Source organism: Platichthys flesus, chromosome 16, assembly GCF_949316205.1.
Source record: "Platichthys flesus chromosome 16, fPlaFle2.1, whole genome shotgun sequence".
Lineage (NCBI taxonomy): Eukaryota > Metazoa > Chordata > Actinopteri > Pleuronectiformes > Pleuronectidae > Platichthys > Platichthys flesus.
Window position 1 is genome coordinate 382,501 of NC_084960.1, and position 21,917 is coordinate 404,417.

The following is a 21,917-nucleotide window of genomic DNA, read 5'->3' on the forward strand; positions in this document are numbered from 1 at the left end:
CTCTCTCACATGCATGCACACATCTGCGCATTGAAACGCAAACATGCTGTTGACACGCAAAGCTTCCTCACTCACTCCCCCCCCTCCCCGAAAAACTAGGCCAGCACCACAACACGCCATGACCACGGGTGAACTCAGGGCGGCGAATTACATCTGACAGGGAGAAAAAAGTCAGGATTCTATTTGAACAGAAACCAGGATCGAGTGACTGAATCAGAAGCAAAGAGAGGCCACGTGTCCAGAGGAGCCCAGGGACACACGCAGGGGAGATAATGAGGCCGTGGCCTCAACACGCTCAGGTCAAAGGTCACACCGCTTTGTTAGGCCTCGACATATCAAAAACTAGGCTAAGCTTTCTTTCTGGTATAGACTCACTGTGGAGAGAAACAAAGGGGGGGGGGGGGGCAGTGCTTTAGTTAGTGTCACTTATTAAATAACCCCCCCCACTGAGATCTGACAGACCCACTGCATCTCCTTACACACAGACGCTGATGGTCTTTATACATCTCGTGTCAGCTTTCAGGTCAGATTGTGTTCCAGTGTTTGAACTCAGCAGGACGTGCGGCTGCAGGTCCAGTCGTGACCACCAGGTGGACGTGTGATTTAGAATCAGCTTCCTTCAGAGCAGGAACTCTGAGCTCCTGTGATTTATATCTAGTAGCTGTGCTCCTGCTGATCTCATGTCGTGATGGATGCAGCTCGTGTGCTACACGTTGACTGTGCACGGTGTCACGACGTCGTTACTCTGACACGGAACATAAAGTGAGCTGGGCTCCAGTTCCAGAGGTTCGGTTTCAGCAGCGCTCACAGATGAATCTTCACTGTCGACAGATTCTCAGACAAGTCGAAGATTTTCTGATTATGTTTTCTGAAAACTATTTTTTATTTCTACTTCATTTAATCTCTGTAAAACTGATAATTTCTGACATGGTGGTCATGTTACCATCTGCACATACATGTAACCATCTGCACATACATGTAACCATCTGCACATACATGCGACCATCTGCACATACATGCAACCATCTGCACATACATGTAACCATCTTCACATACATGCGACCATCTGCACATACATGCAACCATCTGCACATACATGTAACCATCTGCACATACATGCAACCATCTGCACATACATGTAACCATCTGCACATGCATGCAACCATCTGCACATACATGTAACCATCTGCACATACATGCGACCATCTGCACATACATGTAACCATCTGCACATACATGTAACCATCTGCACATACATGCAACCATCTGCACATACATGCGACCATCTGCACATACATGCGACCATCTGCACATACATGTAACCATCTGCACATACATGTAACCATCTGCACATACATGCGACCATCTGCACATACATGCAACCATCTGCACATACATGCAACCATCTGCACATACATGTAACCATCTGCACATACATGTAACCATCTGCACATGCATGCAACCATCTGCACATACATGTAACCATCTGCACATACATGTAACCATCTGCACATACATGTGACCATCTGCACATACATGCGACCATCTGCACATACATGCGACCATCTGCACATACATGCAACCATCTGCACATACATGTAACCATCTGCACATACATGTAACCATCTGCACATACATGCGACCATCTGCACATACATGCGACCATCTGCACATACATGCGACCATCTGCACATACATGCGACCATCTGCACATACATGCGACCATCTGCACATACATGTAACCATCTGCACATACATGTAACCATCTGCACATACATGCGACCATCTGCACATACATGCGACCATCTGCACATACATGCGACCATCTGCACATACATGCAACCATCTGCACATACATGCAACCATCTGCACATACATGTAACCATCTGCACATACATGCGACCATCTGCACATACATGCGACCATCTGCACATACATGCGACCATCTGCACATACATGTAACCATCTGCACATACATGTAACCATCTGCACATACATGCGACCATCTGCACATACATGCGACCATCTGCACATACATGCGACCATCTGCACATACATGCGACCATCTGCACATACATGCAACCATCTGCACATACATGCGACCATCTGCACATACATGTAACCATCTGCACATACATGCGACCATATGGACAGACCCTCCCCTTATTTTTTTTAAATTCTGGAATAAATGGGGTGGAGTCTAATGCTCATTAGTGAATTGACTTATTTCCCTGGTTTAACTTTGTCCACACACACACACACACACACACACACACACATACTTAGTGTATTAGCCAGTGTGTAGTTTTTCATCAGTGCTGAACTTCTGTGTTTCTCGTGCAGACCAGCTGAAGTCGGTCATGGAGCAGGTCCTGAACTTCGCGGTTCGCGAGCTGACGAAGATCGTGGAGGCGTCGTTTGACGACCTCCTGCTGGAGATCACCAAGATGGAGCGAGAGCATCAGGTCCTGGAGGAGCGACTGGACAAGGGCTCCACCAGAGGGGGGGGGGGGGAGAAGGGGCGAGCCGGCAGGAGGCGAGGATCAGAGAACGACTCTGTGTCCCCCAGCGGCTCAGAGGACGCTCGGGAGGAGCTGGCCGAGGTCCCGGTGTCCAAAGAGAAGGCAGAAGCGGAGGGTGAGTTCATTAACCATGTGACCAAACCCGCTCTGACGGGGACCTACTCGTGTCGGCCATCTTTACTGCTGGTACGAGGAGGAACTGAGGGCAGGGTCCAGGTGAACGTGAGACACCTGTTACCATGGAGACCCAGAGACGGATGGACATGAGACAGGACGGCTCAAGTTTACCACACGGTTAAAGAATGGCTGACCCCTGACCAATCACAGTGAGCGTCTGCAGAATGTCTCAGGTCTGAAGTTTGAATCCGGAACCAGGTCGAGCAGCTTCAACATGAATCAAAAGATTTTATTCTGAGCAAACAATTACACTGGATGGTTAAAATATTAAGGACTATAATCAAGTTCTCTATTCAGAATATGTATCTTTACTTTTGAGCCCAGCTCCTCCTTCACCCGTGGCTCAGGTGAGAGCGCCACCCGGAGGAACCTTGTGTGACTGACACTTTGTTCACGTCATCATTTGTTACAAATCAGTAAATATTATGGATTTGTTAGTTCCAACTTTATTATCTCTCTCCTTCTTCTTATCTTTGTCCTAACACTCCTCCTCTCCTGGTTCCCTTCTTCCAGACCCCGAGCGTCCCTCGGTGATCTCCGTCTCTCAGGACTGGTTTCCCATCCTGGACAAGGTCTTTGGTCAGAAGTGGTGCAGTGACGTCTGGCAGATTAAAGAGCTCGCTGGTGCAGGCCGAGGTGGGAGGAGTTTGAGTGAGGGTGGGGCTGAGCGGATGGAGCCCCCCCCGGCCCCCTCAGTGACCCTGGAGCCCTCCCCTTCCTCCCCCCAGCAGGACCCCCGCTGGACCCCTCTGGAGGACATGGAGGTGTTTTCTCCCGACGACGATGCCACAGATGGTCAGACGAGCACCAGGAGAGGAGACCACCCCGCCAGCGCCACCACTGGACCCCCCCCCAGCCCTACAGGAGGGGGAGGAAACTTCACCCAAAGAGCCGCTGCCCACTGTTCAGGTAACTTACATCTCTGCTTCCTGACTGTCGCTGGCTTCACATAAAGTTTCCAATAATGAGAGAGAGGGACTGAACTTTATTCTGAGTTTGACCAGGTGATTAACCTGCCCCCCCCCCCCCCTCCAGGTGCATCTGGGCGTCGCTCTTCGGCGTCCATGCTTCACCGTCTTCTGACTCTTCCGTCTCAGCTGCTCGAGGAAGATGATGAGGATGCCGGTGCCAATGAAACTCTGGCTGCTCTGGCCAATGAAAGCGCCAACGACTGCCATGAGGACGCCGAGCCATCGGGCCAGACCACCAGAGAGGAGGAGGAGGAGGAAGAGGAGGAGGAGGACAAAGGGAGGAAGGTGAGGGAGGACTGAAGGAAACTTCCTGTTGCAGTTCTTTCACTCAGCAGACAGCAGTTTGTTAACTTTCCTGTGACAGAGACAGATGGTGTTGTATTGATTGATGATGTCGTGTCTCTGCAGAAGAAGCGGCGGAGGGTTTGGTCCGAGTGTGACGAGTGTGGGCGGAGGTTCAGTCGCATGTCTCTCCTGAAGGCTCACCGCCAGACCCACTTCACTGAGACCGCCGGTGCTGACACGTCGTCTCCGCCCGACAGCGCCACACCGGCGCTACGCTGCTCAGACTGCGGCAAGAGGTTCTCCTCAGCCACCCGCCTGCACAGCCACATCCGGACCCAGCACCCTGGGAACCGGGCCTAAGGCCGGCCGGTCTCCTGGGCTGAACTGGAAACTGACCATTGACAGAGGAGGAGCCACTAACCCAGGAGAAGATGGAACTATCTCCTGACCCTTTGGGCTGCGACGTGACCTTCAACTCCACATTCTTCAAAGTGATGGTACAAACGGGGCGCGACCGATTTCTGTAAAGAAACATCACACACACCTGGTTCAAATCCAGAGAGCAGGATGAGTCACGAGATTCACCTCAAATATATGGATCAATGCAAAGATTCATTAGAAAGTTAAAATATTTATATCAAATAATAAGTCATTTACTTATTTCAGGATCAGGTTTAATTGGCCAAGTAAGTTGTACAAATAAGGAATTTGACATGGTGAAGTGGCTCTCAATGTTCTTACATAGAATACACATAACAACACAAAACAAAGGAAACAATGCGATGGTCGAAGCTGAAGACCGTTCAAATAAACAAAACACGACAGCGCACAATAGCGTGGCCGCCATTCGCTGCGCCATCGTTGAATGTTAACGAATGAAACCTTCATCTCACTTCCTTATCTGGGCCACTTAGACAAACTGTCTCTAAAGAAACAAATGAAATTTGAAATGGTGTAGAAAACACACGGGAATATCGTGGAGATAATCAAGAGATTCTTAAATAGTTCCACTGTGACGCAATGAACAACAATGAATTTGCATAAATGAAAAAATAAACTAAACACTAGTATGAATGTCGTCCCAGCGTCAATAATAAAAGACCCACGAATACAATCGGTCTATCCCTCATCAGTGATACGTCTGCGAACCAATCAGGGTCCCTGGTGGAAGGTCACATGATCCTGAAACTCTGCTCTAACACTAGAAGTTTGAACGTTGATCAATCTGAATCTCGTTTTCTTTCCGGCTTCAGTAAACAAACAAATAGTTTCCTGTTCCTCTAAGAGCATGAAAAAAAACAAAACGTCTAAACTTCAAAAGAAATGAAACCCTGAAGGCGGAGAGGCCGGGTTGACCTCCTGCTGTAAAACATCCAGAAGCCTCTTGTGGAGGGGGGGGGGGAGGCTCCTCCCCTTAGCAGTCTTATGGTGGAGCGTGGTTTCCCGTTCCTGACTGTGATTCAGTTGTTAGCGTGTGAAGCGAGGACGGCCACTCCCACAGGAACATGTGATCTGTGGCGACTTTCACGCCTCTTTTTTATAAGTGACCTTTTTTTCCTCCAGACTTCACCTCTTCTTCTTATTCTTCTTCTTTTTCTGTTTTTTTGGATTATGGTTTCGACATATTTTTCATTTTTTTCCCACATCTGTGGATTTCTGGTGTCGGCGCCTGTACAGGAAAACCAGCGTGGCCAGTGGCCTCGTTGGTTTGGACTCGTTGAATGTGAATCAGCTGTTTTTATCATTTTTACGTTTAATGTACAGTTTTTACTTTTCAAACTAAACTGATGATGAGATTAGAGAAGAGAAGGTTTTAATCTCTGGTTCAGTGACCTCATGCTAACACACGATACCTCCTGACACACAAACTGAAAACGCTTCTCGCCTCAGCTACCTTCACCCTGTCCTGTACGGAAGAACAACTCTGCCACAAGAAGAAAAACAGAAGTTATATCAGAACCAATCAAATCCAACCACAAAATTCTAAATCTCAAGAAGTTAAGAGAAAGAATTTGAATGAAATTTGATTTAAAGGGAAACAAGGATCATGAGAATCATTTATTTTTCTCATTTACTCTATTATATTGCATATTTCTTAAAGTTTTTCTTTTCTTTTTCTGGCAGAATTGATTCCATTTATAAACTAGTTCATAAATACTTTTTAGGTTCAAAACTCTCCAGACTTTTTTCTGTCTGGTCTGAAGAGTTTTTAAAGATTCGAAAGAAAAAAAAAACAGAAATCAAACCGATGGTTTTTTATTGTGTTTCTCTTTATGTCCGATCAGCTGTTTTTTAACGAAAACACTTGTGTATGAGGCAAAAATGTACACAAGTGTTTATTAGAAGATTATTTTCACATTGTTTAAACTTTAAACAATAAGTGTTAACTCTGTGTCTCTGAATGAGATGAAAGGAATCCAGAGGTGCAGAATTGGAACAAAAAGATCAAAGACAAACAATCTTCATATTTTTCTAACAGAATCAGAACCAAGCGTCGATTTGATCGAGCAGCGTTCAGAACGCCGACGTCGCTACGACACGTGTAGGCGTTGATAATATTTTTATACCCAAGCCTAGCCCCCCCCCCCAAAAGGTCTACGTTGACCGTTTATGTTTCGGCAGATTAAAGGTTTCAAAGCGTAAGTCGTTGCCATGGCAATCAATGCCAATATCAGTATTGGAATACTTTGTGTTTTCGATTTTATATATCTTTTATTTTCTACTTATTGTTATATATGCATTACTGCAAAAATAAATTAATAAATAACCTGCTTATTGTTACCAGCAGCGTGATCATGTCACAACAAATATTTGTGAAGACAAGCGTCACAATCTCGAGTCCAGACGACTGATCTGGAAACGTTTTTAAAGAATATTAAATTCTTACATGAGTCGCATGTCAGTCAAAGGTCGAACCATGAAAGAAGTAGAAACACAGATGTTCACGGGATCGAGCGACTGATTCTCAGCAGGACAGAAATGAATCCATCTCATCCTGGAGATGTTCACGTGTCGTCTTCTCGTTTGTGCGACGGTGTTCTGATTGTCGTGTTCTGCTTGTAGCTGTGCAGATTGACACGTTTCCTAGTGAACACTTGTTTTTACTCATTTTGAAACAATATGAAGATCAATCTTTGCCGAGGGGCAGAGAGTTTATTGTTGATGAAAGCACAGTTGCAAAATGGACAATGATGTGCAAAAAGAAAATCTAAAACCACCTGCGAAAAATGTTGACTCAATTCAACCTGAAGGTTTGATTTCAGTGGATCGTGACTCCCGCTAGCTCGTTAGCTCGCTAGCTCGTTAGCTCGTTAGCTTGTCTTTGCCTCTGAATGTTGCTCAAATAGCTAAAGCTTGTCGTCTGCTTCGCTAATATCTGAATTAACCAACCGCTTCTCTGCAAACTCCGAGCGTCCCCATGTGATTCGTTGCACTTTCAGTTAAACTCGTGTTCACTTACCTCATTTTTTTGATTAATTTCAAGTGTCAAACTTGTTTTTCATCTTTCCACACAGACCTCATTACCTCACGTCGACATGTGACCACATTAACGTGTTGATTTTATTTTGTCTGTTTCAGTTGGGATGCGTCTCAGTTTCTGAATCCTCGAGTAAAGACCACACAACTGTTTTAAAGTTTGACATTTTGGTTTTTACCAGCGGATTCATTTTCACTGAATCACAAATAAAAAAGAAATACAGAAGTGTTGATCATAATTGGGGGGAAATTATAAAATTCTCATGAACACACAATCTTGAATATCGTAAAGACCTTTTTCTTTTAATGTTAATTATCTTTTCACCTCATTTATATATCGTCTTTTGAGCCTCGTTGGATGGTTGTGAAGTTCTCATCATTTCAACCAGATGCATTTCTCTTGAAGACGTTCACAGAATCTCTTTTGAATTTGAAATGGGTTATTTTCAGCCCTGAGACGCATCCAGACTCTGATGTGAACCCACCTGCGATCACGATTCCTGTGATCTACATACGTTTGTTGGCAGTTTTCTGAAAAGTGGTTTTGGGTTCTCCCGATGTTTTGGTTCGGCCTCTTGAGTTAAAACTTAAGGCTGTGAAGAAGTGAATTAAAATGGAAGAAGGGCGGCTGAAGAATTTCCCAGGGAGCCCAGACAAAGCTTGAGAACCCAGAGGACCCCGTGTGGTCAGTTGTAGAAGTACAGCTGCAGTTTGTGAAACGTTCCTCGGGGTTCCTCAGGGAACAATCAGAGGCCCTTGTGTTGTTTGATACAAATGTGAGAATAAGGAGATGAAAGGGATGTTTTATTATTTTTAATATTCACAGGGAAACGGCGTTCAATTTTTTGAATTGTTATTATTTAAATCTTTTAACTCCCTATATAATCTCGATGGACGGCCTTTTGTTTGTTCATCTGTGTTTGGATTTATGCAATACTTTTGATAAAATGTGCCCTTTTTGTAAATCAGCACTCTAATAAAACCAAATCGAAGAGTTTCCTATTTATAAATCTAAAAAGTGCTGAAGTTGAGTGACAAGAGTAAGAGCATGAAAAAAATAATCATTTCCACTCTGTCGATGTGAAAATCAACTCGAAATTGATCTGACCTTTGACCTTTTGTGACAATTATTGCCAACTTTTTTTACGTTAACGAGTGAAACGGAGAATGTTCACCGTCTGAATGTCATTTACATGAAGTCGGGACACAGCAGGACGTCGAGGCCGGGCTGTTTTCTACGACCGCTCTCTGAGGCCGGGGACTTTCTAGTGTTTCAATTCAAAACCAATAAATGTTCTCAACGACCAGTCTGACCAGTCTCATTTATTATATATATATGTATATATGTTTAAACACACTGTTCCTCACAGAAGAGAGGAGGAGGAAGGTTAGAAGGAGGGAGGAGAGACGAGGGAGGAATCAGGAGAGGAGGCAGGTAAGAAGGAGGGAGGAATCACGAGAGGAAGAAGGTAAGGAGGGAGGGCTCAGGAGAGGAAGGTGTGAAGGAGAGGAGGAAGGTAAGAAGAAGGGAGGAATCAGGATAAGAGGAGAGAAGGAGGTTAAGAAGGAGGGAGGAATCAGGAGTAGAGGAGAGAAGGAGGGAGGAATCAGGAGAGGAGGAAGGTAAGGAGGGAGGGCTCAGGAGAGGAAGGTGTGAAGGAGAGGAGGAAGGTAAGAAGAAGGGAGGAATCAGGATAAGAGGAGAGAAGGAGGTTAAGAAGGAGGGAGGAATCAGGAGTAGAGGAGAGAAGGAGGGAGGAATCAGGAGAGGAGGAAGGTGAGAAGGAGGGAGGAATTAGGAGAGGAGGTGGAAGGTAAGAAGGAGGGAGGAATTAGGAGAGGAGGAGGAAGGTAAGAAGGAGGGAGGAATTAGGAGAGGAGGAAGGTAAGAAGGAGGGAGGAATTAGGAGAGGAGGAGGAAGGTAAGAAGGAGGGAGGAATCAGGAGAGGAGGAGGAAGGTAAGAAGGAGGGAGGAGAGAAGGAGGGAGGAATCAGGAGAGGAGGAGAGGAGGCTGTGCTGAGGTGGACGTGGCGGGTCCAGCGGAGGGAGCTTCAGTGACGGACCGAACCGAGGACAGGCGGCCATGACCCGGACCTCACGCAGGTAACGAGCCGCTCTCCCTTCGTCGTGTCCCGCAGCTCGGCTCCGGTGCAGCCCGGTTTCCTGCCTGTTTAACGGGCTCTCTGGCAGAGTCCTCCCGCTGGCCTCCCGTCGGCCGCCGCCTGGCTCTGTCCGCCCGGACTCTTTCTTTGTTTGTCAGCCGCTCCCCGCTGCGTCCCTCCGGCTAGCAGCCCCGCTGCTGCCCGCCGCTGCTGCCCGCCTCACTCTCACTTTCCCCCGCGCTAACAGCAGCTAGCTCCGCTGCTAGCTTAGCAGGCTGCACCGTGATAAACAAGATGGCCACTGGCTAGCTGCTGGAGCTACTCATGGCACCTTGCCCTGTCTTTGTGGAGCCGCCGCCTCGCTCCCGACCCGGGGCTCGCTGAACGTTAAAGTTGGTTTGTTTCAGGCTGAAGTTGAGATGTGGAACTGACAGACAATAAATCACAGACACCATTTTGAGGGATTGTGCGGAGGCTGCGTGGCGCCTGGAGGAGGCTACCTGAGCGGGAGCAGGCAGGTACACGGCCCGCTGCGGTGCACCGGCAGCCGGCTGCTGCCTGCTGCTGCTCCCGGTGTCTTTGTTCCACTGTTTACACTGTGTGTGTTTGTGTGCGAGTGTGAGCGTTTGTGTGTGTGTGTGTGTGTATGTGTGTGTATGTGTAGGCCGCTGCTCAGTCTATAGAATCATAACAGAAAAGGTTCAGGTTGTTCGTGTCGCGCACGTTAAACACTCTGAGAACAGAACCTGGCATTTGAGACAAAGACGCGATCCAGTACTTTAATGATCTAATGATCCAATACTCTAATGATCCAATACTCGAATGATCCAATACTCGAATGATCCAATACTCGAATGATCCAATACTCTAATGATCCAATACTCTAATGATCCAATACTCTAATGATCCAATACTCGAATGATCCAATACTCGAATGATCCAATACTCGAATGATCCAATACTCGAATGATCCAATACTCGAATGATCCAATACTCGAATGATCCAATACACTTATGATCCAACACTCTAAAGATCTAATACGCTATTGATCAGACACTGTAATGATCCAGGTGCTGAAGAGTCATGTGACTGGAATCATCACGTTCCGTCTCAGCAGCTGATTGGTGGAGCTCAGTGAACTGAGGCGACTTCTTTCTACTTTGATCAAAGTCTTGTTTCCTGACGGGAGGCCATGTGGGTCTCTGTTCATGTTCAGTCTCGTGCAGATGGCAACTGACATGATGAATATATACTAACTGTGATCTCCATTGTGTCTCTACAGCCTGGTCAGGTGTGGCCGGTGACCGCGTTTGATTCCCAGAGGAGTCAGGGACACGCCCCCCAGCCCCTCCTCTCTGGTCAGGTCTCTGAAGAGACAGAGGGGGGAGTGGAGGACGCAGGTGGTCCTCAACAACTCTGCAGGTGTTGACCCGAGCGTGGTGAGGAGGATAAGCTCCGCCCCTCACCATGACAGACTTAGAGAGCGAGTGTTTGAGTCTTGGTCTGCCCCCTGACTGCAGCTCCCCCCCCCCGCCCCTGGAACCCTCCCTGGTCTCTGCCCCGACGCCCTCTCTCGCTCTCCTCTCCTCCGACTGCCCGACGCCCACGCTCAGCTCGCTGGCGGCAGAAGTGGCCGAGCCGCTGGTGATGCTGCCGTGTGTGAAGAGCGAGCCGGAGGACGGAGACCTGGAGCCCATCAGGACCGTGGACCTGTCGGAGATCCAGGCGCTGTCGACCGCGGAGCTGGGCCAGGACCAGATCAAGATGGAGATCAGCGGCCTGGACTACATCAAGGCAGAGCATCACGGCCTCCACAGCAGCCACCACCTGGGCCCGTTTGACCACAGCGACGTCTCGGAGCTGGACTACAAGTCGCACTACGAGCCCAGCTCCGTGTTCGACTACATCTCCCAGGTAACGATGTGTGTCTCAACCCGGCGTCTGCATCCTGCAGAGAACCTGGTGTACGCAGCCGACGTCAGCTGATCCCAAGTCAGACGTCTGTCGGCCTCTTGTCCCCAGCTTGTCTCTTCTTTACAGCCGCCACAGCAACAGGCGGAGAGGGATCAATGGTTCTGAAATAAATCCCTTGCTGTTAGATGCCGTTTCCTCCTCTGAAACACAGTTGGTCACTGAAGCGCGATTAATTATGGGATATGTTGAGCCTCCTATATATTTATAAGATTACAACCTTTGGACCAATCAGCTGCTCTGTAAGGTGGCTGAACCAATCAGATAGGGATCAGGTTATGATAATAAGATTTAGAAACAAGAAATATAAATGTTATCATGTAAACCCTAACCAGCTGGAACAGACAGAACTGATCTGCCAACAGGGTCACCACTTTGCTTCACTTTCAAAATAAAATAATTAAATGGAATAAATAACTGAGGAAATAGTGACGAGTTTATACATTTTGCTAAAATGAGTTTAAGATGAATTCCGACCTTTTGTGTATCTTACCCCCCCCCCCCACACACACACACACTGAGACGTTTGTAAACAATTACACCGACGCCCACATTCTCCTCCTAATTGGTTCTTATCAGTCACATGACCACTACCAGCGTGGAGACACTGACTGAAGCGTCTCGTTCTCTTGTTGCAGGTCACGGACACGTTGGACTACATCAAGTCGGACCACCATGTGGACCTGCAGTGTTACTACACCACAGAGCTGAGCTCCCTGAAGTCAGAGTACCCAGAATCCAACGCCATGTCCACGTACCTGCAGCACAACGCCCTGGAGTCCATCCACATGGCCGAGCTCCGCACCGAGCTCAACAAGCTGCGCCCGGACACCCTGCTCACGGACGGTGCTGGCAAACCGGACCCTGAGTTTGGAGGCGGGGCTCTGTATGAGCTGCAGCCGACCGAGGACGGGAAGGCGTCCGGGGAGGGGGCCGGGCAGGCGGGGGGGAGACTGCTCGTCACAACCAAGGGCCAGAGTCCGACGGTGAGGAAAGCTCGTAACATGCAGGGGGAGAAGCCTTTCTCCTGCACACAGTGTGGGAAGAACTTCAGCACGCTGGGAAACCTGAAAACCCACCAGCGGATCCACACCGGGGAGCGCCCCTACACCTGCTCGCAGTGCGGCAAGAGCTTCGGCCAGGCGGGAAACCTGAAACGACACCAGCTGATTCACACGGGCCAGAAGCCGTACGTGTGCGCTCACTGCCCCAAAGGCTTCACCAAGGCCGACGACCTGCGCTCACACCAGCGGCTGCACACCGGCGAGCGCCCGTTCATCTGCGTCACCTGCGGGAAGAGCTTCGGCCAGTCGAAGGAGCTGAAGGCTCACCAGCTGAGCCACACGGGCGAGAGGCCCTACTGCTGCCAGCACTGCGGCAAGAGCTTCACCAAGGAGACCAGCTACCGCAACCACGTGCAGATCCACACGGGCGAGAAGCCCTTCACCTGCTCGCAGTGCGGAAAGACTTTCAGCAACTCCGGAGTGTTAAAAACCCACGAGAAGATCCACTCGGGCGAGCGGCCCTTCGGCTGCACGCAGTGCGGCAAGAGCTTCGGCCGCCTCGGCCACCTGAAGGCCCACCAGCAGATCCACACGGGCGAGCGGCCGTACGCCTGCCCCCACTGTGGAAAGACGTTCAGCCAGTCGGGTCACCTCAAAGCTCACGAGCAGATCCACAAACGAGAACACACGGACACGGGCAGCAGCAGCAGCAGCAGCAGCAGCAGCAGCAGCAGCGGGGGGAGTGACAGTAGTTAAGAGAATGTCAGAACCCTTTAATCTTGCGGAAAAACAAAGTATTATTCCTTTTTTTTATAAATGCTATCTATACATTTTTTTTCCTTATGAATCTTTCTTACATTTTAATACCTTTTGTGCTCTTTATATATGTGGCAGGGTGGACCGACTGATTTGCTCTTATGCAAGTGTCTGTGAGTGAGTGTGTGTGTGCGTGCGCACGTGTTATGTACTGTGTGTGAGAGACTGAGGGGTGTGTAGATAATCTGTTAACTGGTCAGAGTGGGAACTTATTTTTAAAGTACTTCACTGAAACAAGCACAAACACGTCTGAAGTTTAGAAACTTCCTTTTGTATGTTTTTAGTGAAACTGAGCGGAACCTCGTTCACTGTGAAGATCCAGAGTTTCACAAAGTGTTGCTGGTTCCCACCTGCTGGTTCCCACCTGCTGGTTCCCACCTGCTGGTTCACAGACCGGTGTGAACTGGTCTCGTTTCAGTTTGAAAACTCTGTGTTTGAGTCTGAACAGAAGCTGAGACTTTGGACGCAGACGTTCTCGTCCTGATTGGTTCTCATCAGTCACATGACTCGACTTCCAGAAAACACGTCCCTGCTCCTCCTTCAGAGGAGATTCTGTTACTAAGCAACCAGCTGCAGAGGAGACAATCTACTTCCTGTTTACATCACATGACCTGTGGATGTTAATGGTCATGTGACGTGTGTTTGTGTTGACAGAGATCGATATTGAAGCCGGAGGTTGTCTGACCCACGTGTCCACATACTTTTGTCAGTGTGAGCGTGTCCTGTCACTGGGACCAACCTGAACCAAAGTACTTTTACTTTACCCACTGGTTTATTTACAATATTATTTTCATATAGTTCTTATTTAACTATTTCATTGAAGTAAAACAATGAATTATGTAATTGTGGAACACAAACGGTCATTGTAAGACTTGTTGAAACTTTGTCAACAGAAATTTGCCTAACAGGAAGTGACATCTGTTCAGGTGGAGACGCAGCAGCAGGTTTGAGCGGACGAGTGTAGAATGAGTGAAGTTACGTTTGCAAACACTTGATGTATCAAACGTACATAAATCACTAAACACAAACAACGTCTTATACTCTAAGTTTCAGCTTGGTCTGTGTCCCATCTGCTCACATGGAGGAGTTGATGACCTATACTGATGGATCAAAATGATTTGGCTTCACTTTAGGGAACCGTCATGGCATCCATCTTTATTTACTGCTGTGGATGTTTCTTGTTTATTTTCTGATTCAAATCAGAAAAAATATTCCGATAAAACGAGAAGTTTTTATTCCTCCGTCATCGTCTTGTCTGAGAACGTGAAACAGGCGAACGGGTCCTGGTTCAGTTTCCTCCGCAGTAAAAGTACTTTAACTCTGAGTACAACAAAGTGCCAGTACTTCTTCTGTTTCAATACTTGCTGCCAGTTTAGTATTTTACTTGCAGATGTTAACTCTGTTACTGTGTTGGTAAAAATGATGATATCATTTTGATATTTTTTGTTGTTTGATAATCGGCTGATACGACATTCCTTAAGTTTTTATAGCAGAAAAATGAAAATCATTCCAGCCCCTCGCAGATCGCTCACTGTGTTCAAATCTATTGATAGTTATTCCTAAAAAATGATAACATTTAAAACAGCAGCAAAACAGGTAAAGTTGATGAAGCATCTGTACTGAAGAGAATTATTAAAGAAACTAATGGAACATCTGCTTTGTTTGTTTTGTTTCTTCATATTCAAACTGATTCTGTTCATTTGTTGATGAATCATGTGAGATGGACTGATTCTCTGCAGGAAGGAGATGTGTATATATATATATATATTATATGTAACAGGAAACTGTTGGTTCTGCATCATCATTACAAAGGTTTAAATAGTCATTATTAGGCAATGAAGAGATAATTGTAAAAACCGATGGTTGTTAATTTTGAGGTTTTCAATTTTTTGTTTCCATGTCTTAAGTTATTTATTTTCTTACAAATCTTTTGCTTTAGCTGAATGAACTTTGACCCCGAACTTAAAAAGATGAAGAAAAGAAAAAGGAAAAATGTTGTAACATTGGTACGTGTCACAAGTTTCCCTGGTCTGTCCCACATGTGCCTTTCATTCAGTGAGAGTGATGCATGATGGGAGGTAATAGGTATCTTGCTTTGTTCGTAACCATTTGTTATACAAAAGTCTCCCACATTGCATTGTGGGAAACTGGGCCCACTTTATGGGTGTAGTAGCTCTCACTGGACACTAGGGGAACTTTAGGAACTGGCTGAGCAGCTTGTTGTGGATCGATCAAAGCAACGTCTGTTGTCAGGATGCTAAGATGCTAACACATTAGCATCTTAGCAGGCAAACATGTTCAAGTTGTGTCATTACATTACATGTTGATTTTTATTGTAAAGTTTGTGTGTGACTCAATCAACGTTCGAGCTTCAATTGATGACGTTTAAATTCAAGCAAATGAACGTGGACGAATCTGTCCGTGTTTCACCTGAGCTGATGAAGATGAAGATGATGAAGAGCGTTCATCCAGCTGCTCTGTTCTCTTATTATCGAGCAGCCTGGCAGGAGGAACATCTGCATTCTGCAACCAACCAACACCGGCCGCCGGCGCTCACCGTGCACAGTGCAGGGGATTGTGGGTAAAGGCTTCACCTCTTTCTCCATTTTAAAAGGAGATGTGTTTTTTCCCTGAGTTTGTATCAAATGTTTTTTTTGTGAGTATTAAAAACCAAGTGAGCTGCTGTGCTGTGTTTAGAGAAGCGTGTGGATGTGGTTGAAGCTTCAGGAACACGTCTGTTGAACCTATGTGCTCGTCTGATTTAGTTTGTGTGTTCATTGACGTGTAGACGAGATGTTTCACATGTTCATCAGGTTCTAGTTTGAATCCTGAATTCTGTGTTGCTGAGGTGTTCAGCTCCGCCCTCTTCAGAAACATTCAAACACACTTTGAGTTCAGTCGAGATTTATTCAGACAGAAGCTGTTGACCTCAAACCATGAAGTTAGATTCATTCTGTGACTGGAAACCAGTGAGAGCCGCTCCTCGTCAGCTGGGTGATGGGTTGAGATGTGGCTCCACCCGGTCCGACGTCTCAGATGCTCTCCTCGATGACCTCTGTGATGACCTTTGAGGTGACCTTTGTGGTTACGCTGGAAGATGACGAGCCGGCAGATCTAAGAACAAAGCATGAGAAACCGGTTTAGTCCGGAACATTTCAGTGGACCTCAACTCCAGGATGTCTTAACTCTCAGCTTCACTAACACGGTTCCTTCTGATTCCCTGTGTCATGAAGGTCAGTCTGGACGAGGCTTCACATGTGTTTCTAAACATCAGGTGTGAAAGGTTCCTCAGTCCGGAGCACTGTGGAGTACTGTGGAGTTCTGTGGAGTACTGTGGATCTCTGTGGAGTACTGTGGAGTACTGTGGAGTTCTGTGGAGTACTGTGGAGTTCTGTGGAGTACTGTGGATCTCTGTGGAGTACTGTGGATCTCTGTGGAGTACTGTGGAGTACTGTGGAGTACTGTGGAGTTCTGTGGATCTCTGTGGAGTACTGTGGAGATCTGTGTACTGTGGAGTTCTGTGGAGTACTGTGGAGTTCTGTGGAGTACTGTGGAGTTCTGTGGAGTACTGTGGATCTCTGTGGAGTACTGTGGAGTTCTGTGGCGTACTGTGGAGTTCTGTGGAGTACTGTGGAGTACTGTGGATCTCTGTGGAGTTCTGTGGAGTACTGTGGAGTTCTGTGGAGTACTGTGGAGTACTGTGGAGTACTGTGGATCTCTGTGGAGTTCTGTGGAGTACTGTGGAGTACTGTGGAGTACTGTGGAGTTCTGTGGAGTTCTGTGGAGTACTGTGGAGTACTGTGGAGTTCTGTGGAGTACTGTGGATCTCTGTGGAGTTCTGTGGAGTACTGTGGAGTACTGTGCCTGAAGGTGCTGATGCTGCTAGTGATGCATCATGGTGTTAACATGGCAACCAATTGAAGCTGTATCATATCAATCTGATTAGAGAACACTGACACCTGCTGGTCATTCAGGTGTAGTGACGTCACCACATGGTTGAAAAGGAAGCAGAAGTGTTTGAAGAAGACTTGAAACTAGAGACTGAGACAGAAACTCCTGAATGTTGACCGACGTGAGAAAGTGAGAAGTCACTTTCTATAGAAACTACCAGAGGAGTCGCCCCCTGCTGGTTCTTTCTCCTCCTTTTGTCTCTTTAACTATTAAAGAGCCAAAAGATAGAATTAAAGTTTAATATAAGTATCGGCCATGTTGGACTGAAGGTGTGAATGTCCTCTCACCCGAGTCCCTCCCCGTCCAGCAGCCTCCTGTACTCGGCGATCTCCATCTCCAGTCTGGTCTTGATGTCCAGCAGCGCCTGGTACTCCTGGGACTGTCTCTCCATGTCGGCGTTCAGCTGCACCAGCTGCTCCTCCAGCCCCCCCACCTGCACAGGTCAACTCAGTGTCAGTGCTGATGCTCCACGGAGCTGAGTCACTTTATCATCGACCCCGACAACTACTCACCTGCATCTGGAATCCGTTCATCTGCATGCTGTAGCGAGCCTGGAGGTCGGACATCGTGGATTCAAGAGATGCTTTCTGCAGGGAGACGGACATGTCAGAGGACGGACATGTCAGAGGACGGACATGTCAGAGGACGGACATGTCAGAGGACGGACATGTCAGAGGACGGACATGTCAGAGGACGGACATGTCAGAGGACGGACATGTCAGAGGACGGAGCTGGAATCCAGAGTGAATAGGTTCCTGTTCTGCTGTAGTTGAGAAGTTGATAAAGAACTACAGTGTTTCCTCTTTCACATGAATCTCTTGACGACTCCTCATTGACCCGTTGCAATTATTTAATAATTTCATTATAAAATAAACATTTTTTTTACCCAAAAAGTGAAATATTAGTTGTTTGACTGAATGGGGATAAAGCTCATCAAGCTCTGAGATCCTCCATTCGGTGCTTCATCTTCCTTTCGGGCTCAGATCCGTGGGTTTGGCTTCGGTTCACGATATCCAATGAAATACGGTTTTATTCAAAAGTTTAACACAATTTAATCACAGCAGCACTCAAGTTCTGGTCTTTGAACTGAATTGTATTTTTGAAGTGCTCCATCAAGGCAGAGGACTTCTGACTCTGACAAACCTCTTTCCAATATGACCACCCACTGGTTTATGTCCAATCAGAGAGCAGGATTTTCTGGTGGAAACAATGAAAAAGACCTCATGTTTGAAGGGTTGTGTTCACACTGGTCTCACCATGTTGAGCTGCGACTGGAGCTCGATCTCCAGAGCCTGGAGCTGACTCTTCACTTCCTTCACCTCCGACGTCGTAGACTTCAACGTTACCTCGGTGGTCGCCGCCTCCTTACTGAGAACCTCCGACTGGGACGAGGAGGAAGAACAAACAGACGAGTGAAGACGTGCAGGTTCCTTCATGGTCCTCTTCAGCCGACACGTTCCCTCCTCCTCACCTTGGACTGGAACCAGGACTCCAGCTCTCTGCGGTTCTTGGCGGCTACAGAGTCGTAGTGTTCTCTGATCTCCTCCATGACCTTGGTCAGGTCCTCCTGAGGAGCGGCGTCCACCTCCACGTTCACCTGGCCGCTCATCTGAGTCCGCATCGACACCAGGTCCTGCAGGAGCGTGAAGAAGGTAAGAGTGTGTGTGTGCTTGTCTTTCTAGAGTTATTTGGTTATACACCGTCATTGTGGAGACATTTTGTTGGGACCTCACAAAGGCAAAGAGCTGTTTGAGGGTGGCTCTTGGTTTCAGGGTCAGTTCAGTGTTTCCAGGTGATTCGATCATAAATGTCCTTTAAAAATAATTTTTTCAAGAAATGTCTACAAACGTCACGAATCAGGTTCAAAGATATTTAAAATGAAAAGTCTTCATCGTGGCTAATGATGTCACAATGTACAGCTGATCAGGAAAGAGTCATGGTGATGAAGTGGGCGTGGTCACCTCCTCGTGGTTCTTCTTCATGGACACCAGCTCGTCCTTCAGGCTGTCGAGCTGCATGCTCAGGTCCACCTTGGCCACACCCAGGTCCCCGAGCAGCAGCTTCAGCCCGGAGATGTCGGCCTCCACCGACTGACGCATGGACAGCTCGTTCTCAAACCTGCAGGAAAACAGGTTAGCATTAATATCAATGATGCTGTTTTTGGATCAAATAATATTCAAACATATTTTAAACTATGAAACCCGAGAAAAAATAGTCTGGTAAAATTTGAGAGGATACTGCATTAATTACCTAACAATTAATTGAATATATATTGTTCAAAGTATTATTACATATATTCATAACTATTCCCATGAGTCATTTCATCCCCTGTGATCTGAGCCCCGTCCACCTGCTGCTGTTCCCTCAGCAGCCAGCAGGGTGCGCTGAGGCGGCAGAGCTCAGGTGAGACTGGTGCAGAGACTTTCTAAAGTCAAGGCAAACTACGTTAAAAAAAATATATACATTTAAAAAGACGAGAAAAGAGAATGAAACAAAGAAAATGGAAGTTGTTGCTGACTTGACTCTGAAGTCGCCCTGAGCGAGTTGGGTGTTGTCGACGCTCAGCAGGATGGATCCTTTGGTCATGATGGCCTCCTGGATCTGAAAACACACAAATACCAATAAAATACATTTTTTTTAATAAAATCATACGTGTTAACATCTGTAAACATTCCTGTTCCATAAGGTAAAAACAGCTGGTTTATTGTCTTCATGTACGATATGTTGTCACTTCTGAATTATATTCAACAATGAACATGAAGCTTCTTCGGTTTCAGTTAGAATCATAAAAAGCAGCTGAGACGTTAAACTCACCTGGAACACGTCGACCTGCAGAAGCTCAGGATCAGGATCTTTTAAAAAACTGGTTATTTATGGAAAAGTTTGTCCAGTTCTGAGATGGAATACGACGTATTCAACCCTCAACAGTTCTGAGATTTCATTCCATTTGAGGTTTTCTCACTGTTATAATGAGTTAGATCAAAAAAACAGCTTCTGCAGATTTTAGTTTTCTGTAACTTTAGAGGAAATAAAAAGTGGATTGAAGATCAGAAGCTGAAATGACCTCAGTGAACTTCTTCCTGTTTTTACACTATAATTCAATCCAATTCATATGTTTTGTGTATTTGATATTTTCCTCACACTTAAGTTTTGATTCTTACTTATTACTAACTGAAGCCTTTGGACTAAGAAAGGATGATCTTCTTTCCCAGAATGCCCCTCTTCCTCACCTTGCCCTGCAGCTCAGCGATGGTGGTGGAGAAGCTGCTGTAGTCTCTGGTGGACGGCCCCACCTTGCTCTCAACAAACTGTCGGATCTTCAGCTCCAGCTCGGCGTTGGCCTTCTCCAGCGCCGCCACTTTGGACAGGTAGGTGGCCAGCCGGTCGTTCAGGTTCTGCATGGTGAACTTCCCGTTGCCAATGAGGCTTTCATTTGCCCCTGCACCACCTCTGAAACCTGCACCATCTCCATAACCTGCACCACCTCCAAAACCTGCACCACCTCCAAAACCTGCACCATCTCCAAAACCTGCACCACCTCCGAAACCTGCTGCTGCACCTGCTCCACCTCTGATGCCAAAACTGCGGCCGCCAGCAGAGAAGCTCCTGCTGGCCCGAGAGACTCTAACATCAGAGCCTCCTGCTCCGCCCGCCATGCTGAAGGAGCTCAGGTCTCCTCCGAGGGACGAGCGCCCCAACATGCTGCCGCCGGAGAAGGAGAATGCAGTTGCCATGAGGAAGAAGGAGACAGGAGTGGTCTGTCTTCTGGAGCGAGTGAGAGGAGACGATCAGGTCGCTCCTTCTTAAAGCTGCTGCTCAGGCGGGCGGGGGGGGGGGGGGGGGGGGTAGAGTAAAAGAGCCACACCCACCCACAGGTGTTGAATATCTTCTGTAGCAGCTGAAACAGAGGAACCGGGAACCGTCTGAGAAGCAGTGATAGATTCTCTCACAGATACAAAGTGCTCTCCACTGCAGGTCTCCAGCTCGTTTGGTCAGCGGTGGTTTGTAGATCTCTGTCCACAAGGCCGCTCTCCACTGTGAAGGCCCAGATGGGTTCTCCAGGGAGGATCCACATTGAGGTTTTACACCAGCAGCTTGTATTTCTCTGACCACGCATCAGAAGTGATGCCAGGGAAATACAGTTCTTTGGTCTCTGTTGGATGAACATCTCCCACCAACTAAACTGTCCATGATCAGACAGGTGGTGAGCACTCGGGCTCTTAGAGTCGAGAGGCAGCGCTGCCCAGGTGAACCAGCCGGAACCTTCAGAGGTCCTCAGGTTCTGCTGTGTGACTCAGAGGAACCACCAGTTCATCTTTCACACTTTGTTCATCTAATCACTGATTTGTCGGCTGCTTGAACAACGTTCACTTTAAACTCCTCTCATGTTTGACTCCTTGAACTTCCTCTGACCTCGTCCTCCTGATGTTGGACCTCCTGGTTCCTCCTGTGAACCTTCTGGGTTCAGAGAACAGGCTGGTATCTGTTCCCTCCCACATGCTTCTGATCTGCAGTGATTTGGTTTGAAACATGAAACATGTTAAACAAATGTTGTAATAAACTTAGTTCAGTTGACTTATAACTTTATCGACATGTGGTGTGAGCCCTGGAATTGTGTATTGTGGGTTTGTGCGTCAT

General features: G+C 47.2%; 3 protein-coding genes across 3 annotated transcripts in view; 2 read left to right on the top strand and 1 right to left on the bottom strand.

The window, feature by feature from the left end:
- si:dkeyp-113d7.10 (uncharacterized) overlaps nt 1-8,739 on the top strand; it is a 10,914-nt gene extending 2,175 nt beyond the window's left edge. Inside the window, exons 2-5 of the mRNA XM_062408228.1 lie at nt 2,344-2,637; nt 3,213-3,608; nt 3,735-3,955; nt 4,079-8,739. Coding sequence (XP_062264212.1) covers nt 2,344-2,637; nt 3,213-3,608; nt 3,735-3,955; nt 4,079-4,315 — 1,148 coding nt within the window. The 3' untranslated portion in view covers nt 4,316-8,739. The remainder of the gene's footprint in view (nt 1-2,343; nt 2,638-3,212; nt 3,609-3,734; nt 3,956-4,078) is intronic.
- Nucleotides 8,740-9,357: 618 nt separating this feature from the next.
- si:dkeyp-113d7.1 (uncharacterized protein LOC407709 homolog) lies at nt 9,358-14,978 on the top strand. Its single transcript, XM_062408227.1, has 3 exons — nt 9,358-9,537; nt 10,820-11,451; nt 12,147-14,978. The coding sequence occupies exons 2-3, from the start codon at nt 11,005-11,007 to the stop codon at nt 13,266-13,268; spliced, it is 1,569 nt and encodes a 522-aa protein (XP_062264211.1). The 5' UTR covers nt 9,358-9,537; nt 10,820-11,004; the 3' UTR covers nt 13,269-14,978.
- A 1,297-nt stretch (nt 14,979-16,275) lies between these two features.
- Nucleotides 16,276-21,013, bottom strand: LOC133971049 (keratin, type I cytoskeletal 13-like). The gene is made up of 8 exons (XM_062408230.1): nt 20,510-21,013; nt 19,798-19,880; nt 19,241-19,397; nt 18,751-18,912; nt 18,536-18,661; nt 17,792-17,866; nt 17,567-17,712; nt 16,276-16,442 (listed from the first exon to the last, which is right to left on the bottom strand). Exons 1-8 carry the CDS (start codon nt 21,011-21,013, stop codon nt 16,361-16,363), a joined length of 1,335 nt encoding a protein of 444 aa, XP_062264214.1. The 3' UTR covers nt 16,276-16,360.
- Between the last annotated feature and the right edge of the window lie 904 nt (nt 21,014-21,917).

Coding starts and splice junctions, on each gene's coding strand:
- si:dkeyp-113d7.1 (XM_062408227.1), top strand. CDS start 11,005: ATGACAGACTTAGAGAGCGAGTGTTTGAGTCTTGGTCTGCCCCCTGAC. Junction 11,452..12,146: donor TGTTCGACTACATCTCCCAG/GTAACGATGTGT, acceptor CTCTTGTTGCAG/GTCACGGACACGTTGGACTA.
- LOC133971049 (XM_062408230.1), bottom strand. CDS start 21,013: ATGGCAACTGCATTCTCCTTCTCCGGCGGCAGCATGTTGGGGCGCTCG. Junction 19,881..20,509: donor TCGCTGAGCTGCAGGGCAAG/GTGAGGAAGAGG, acceptor GTGTGTTTTCAG/ATCCAGGAGGCCATCATGAC. Junction 16,443..17,566: donor CTGGACGGGGAGGGACTCGG/GTGAGAGGACAT, acceptor CTTTGTTCTTAG/ATCTGCCGGCTCGTCATCTT.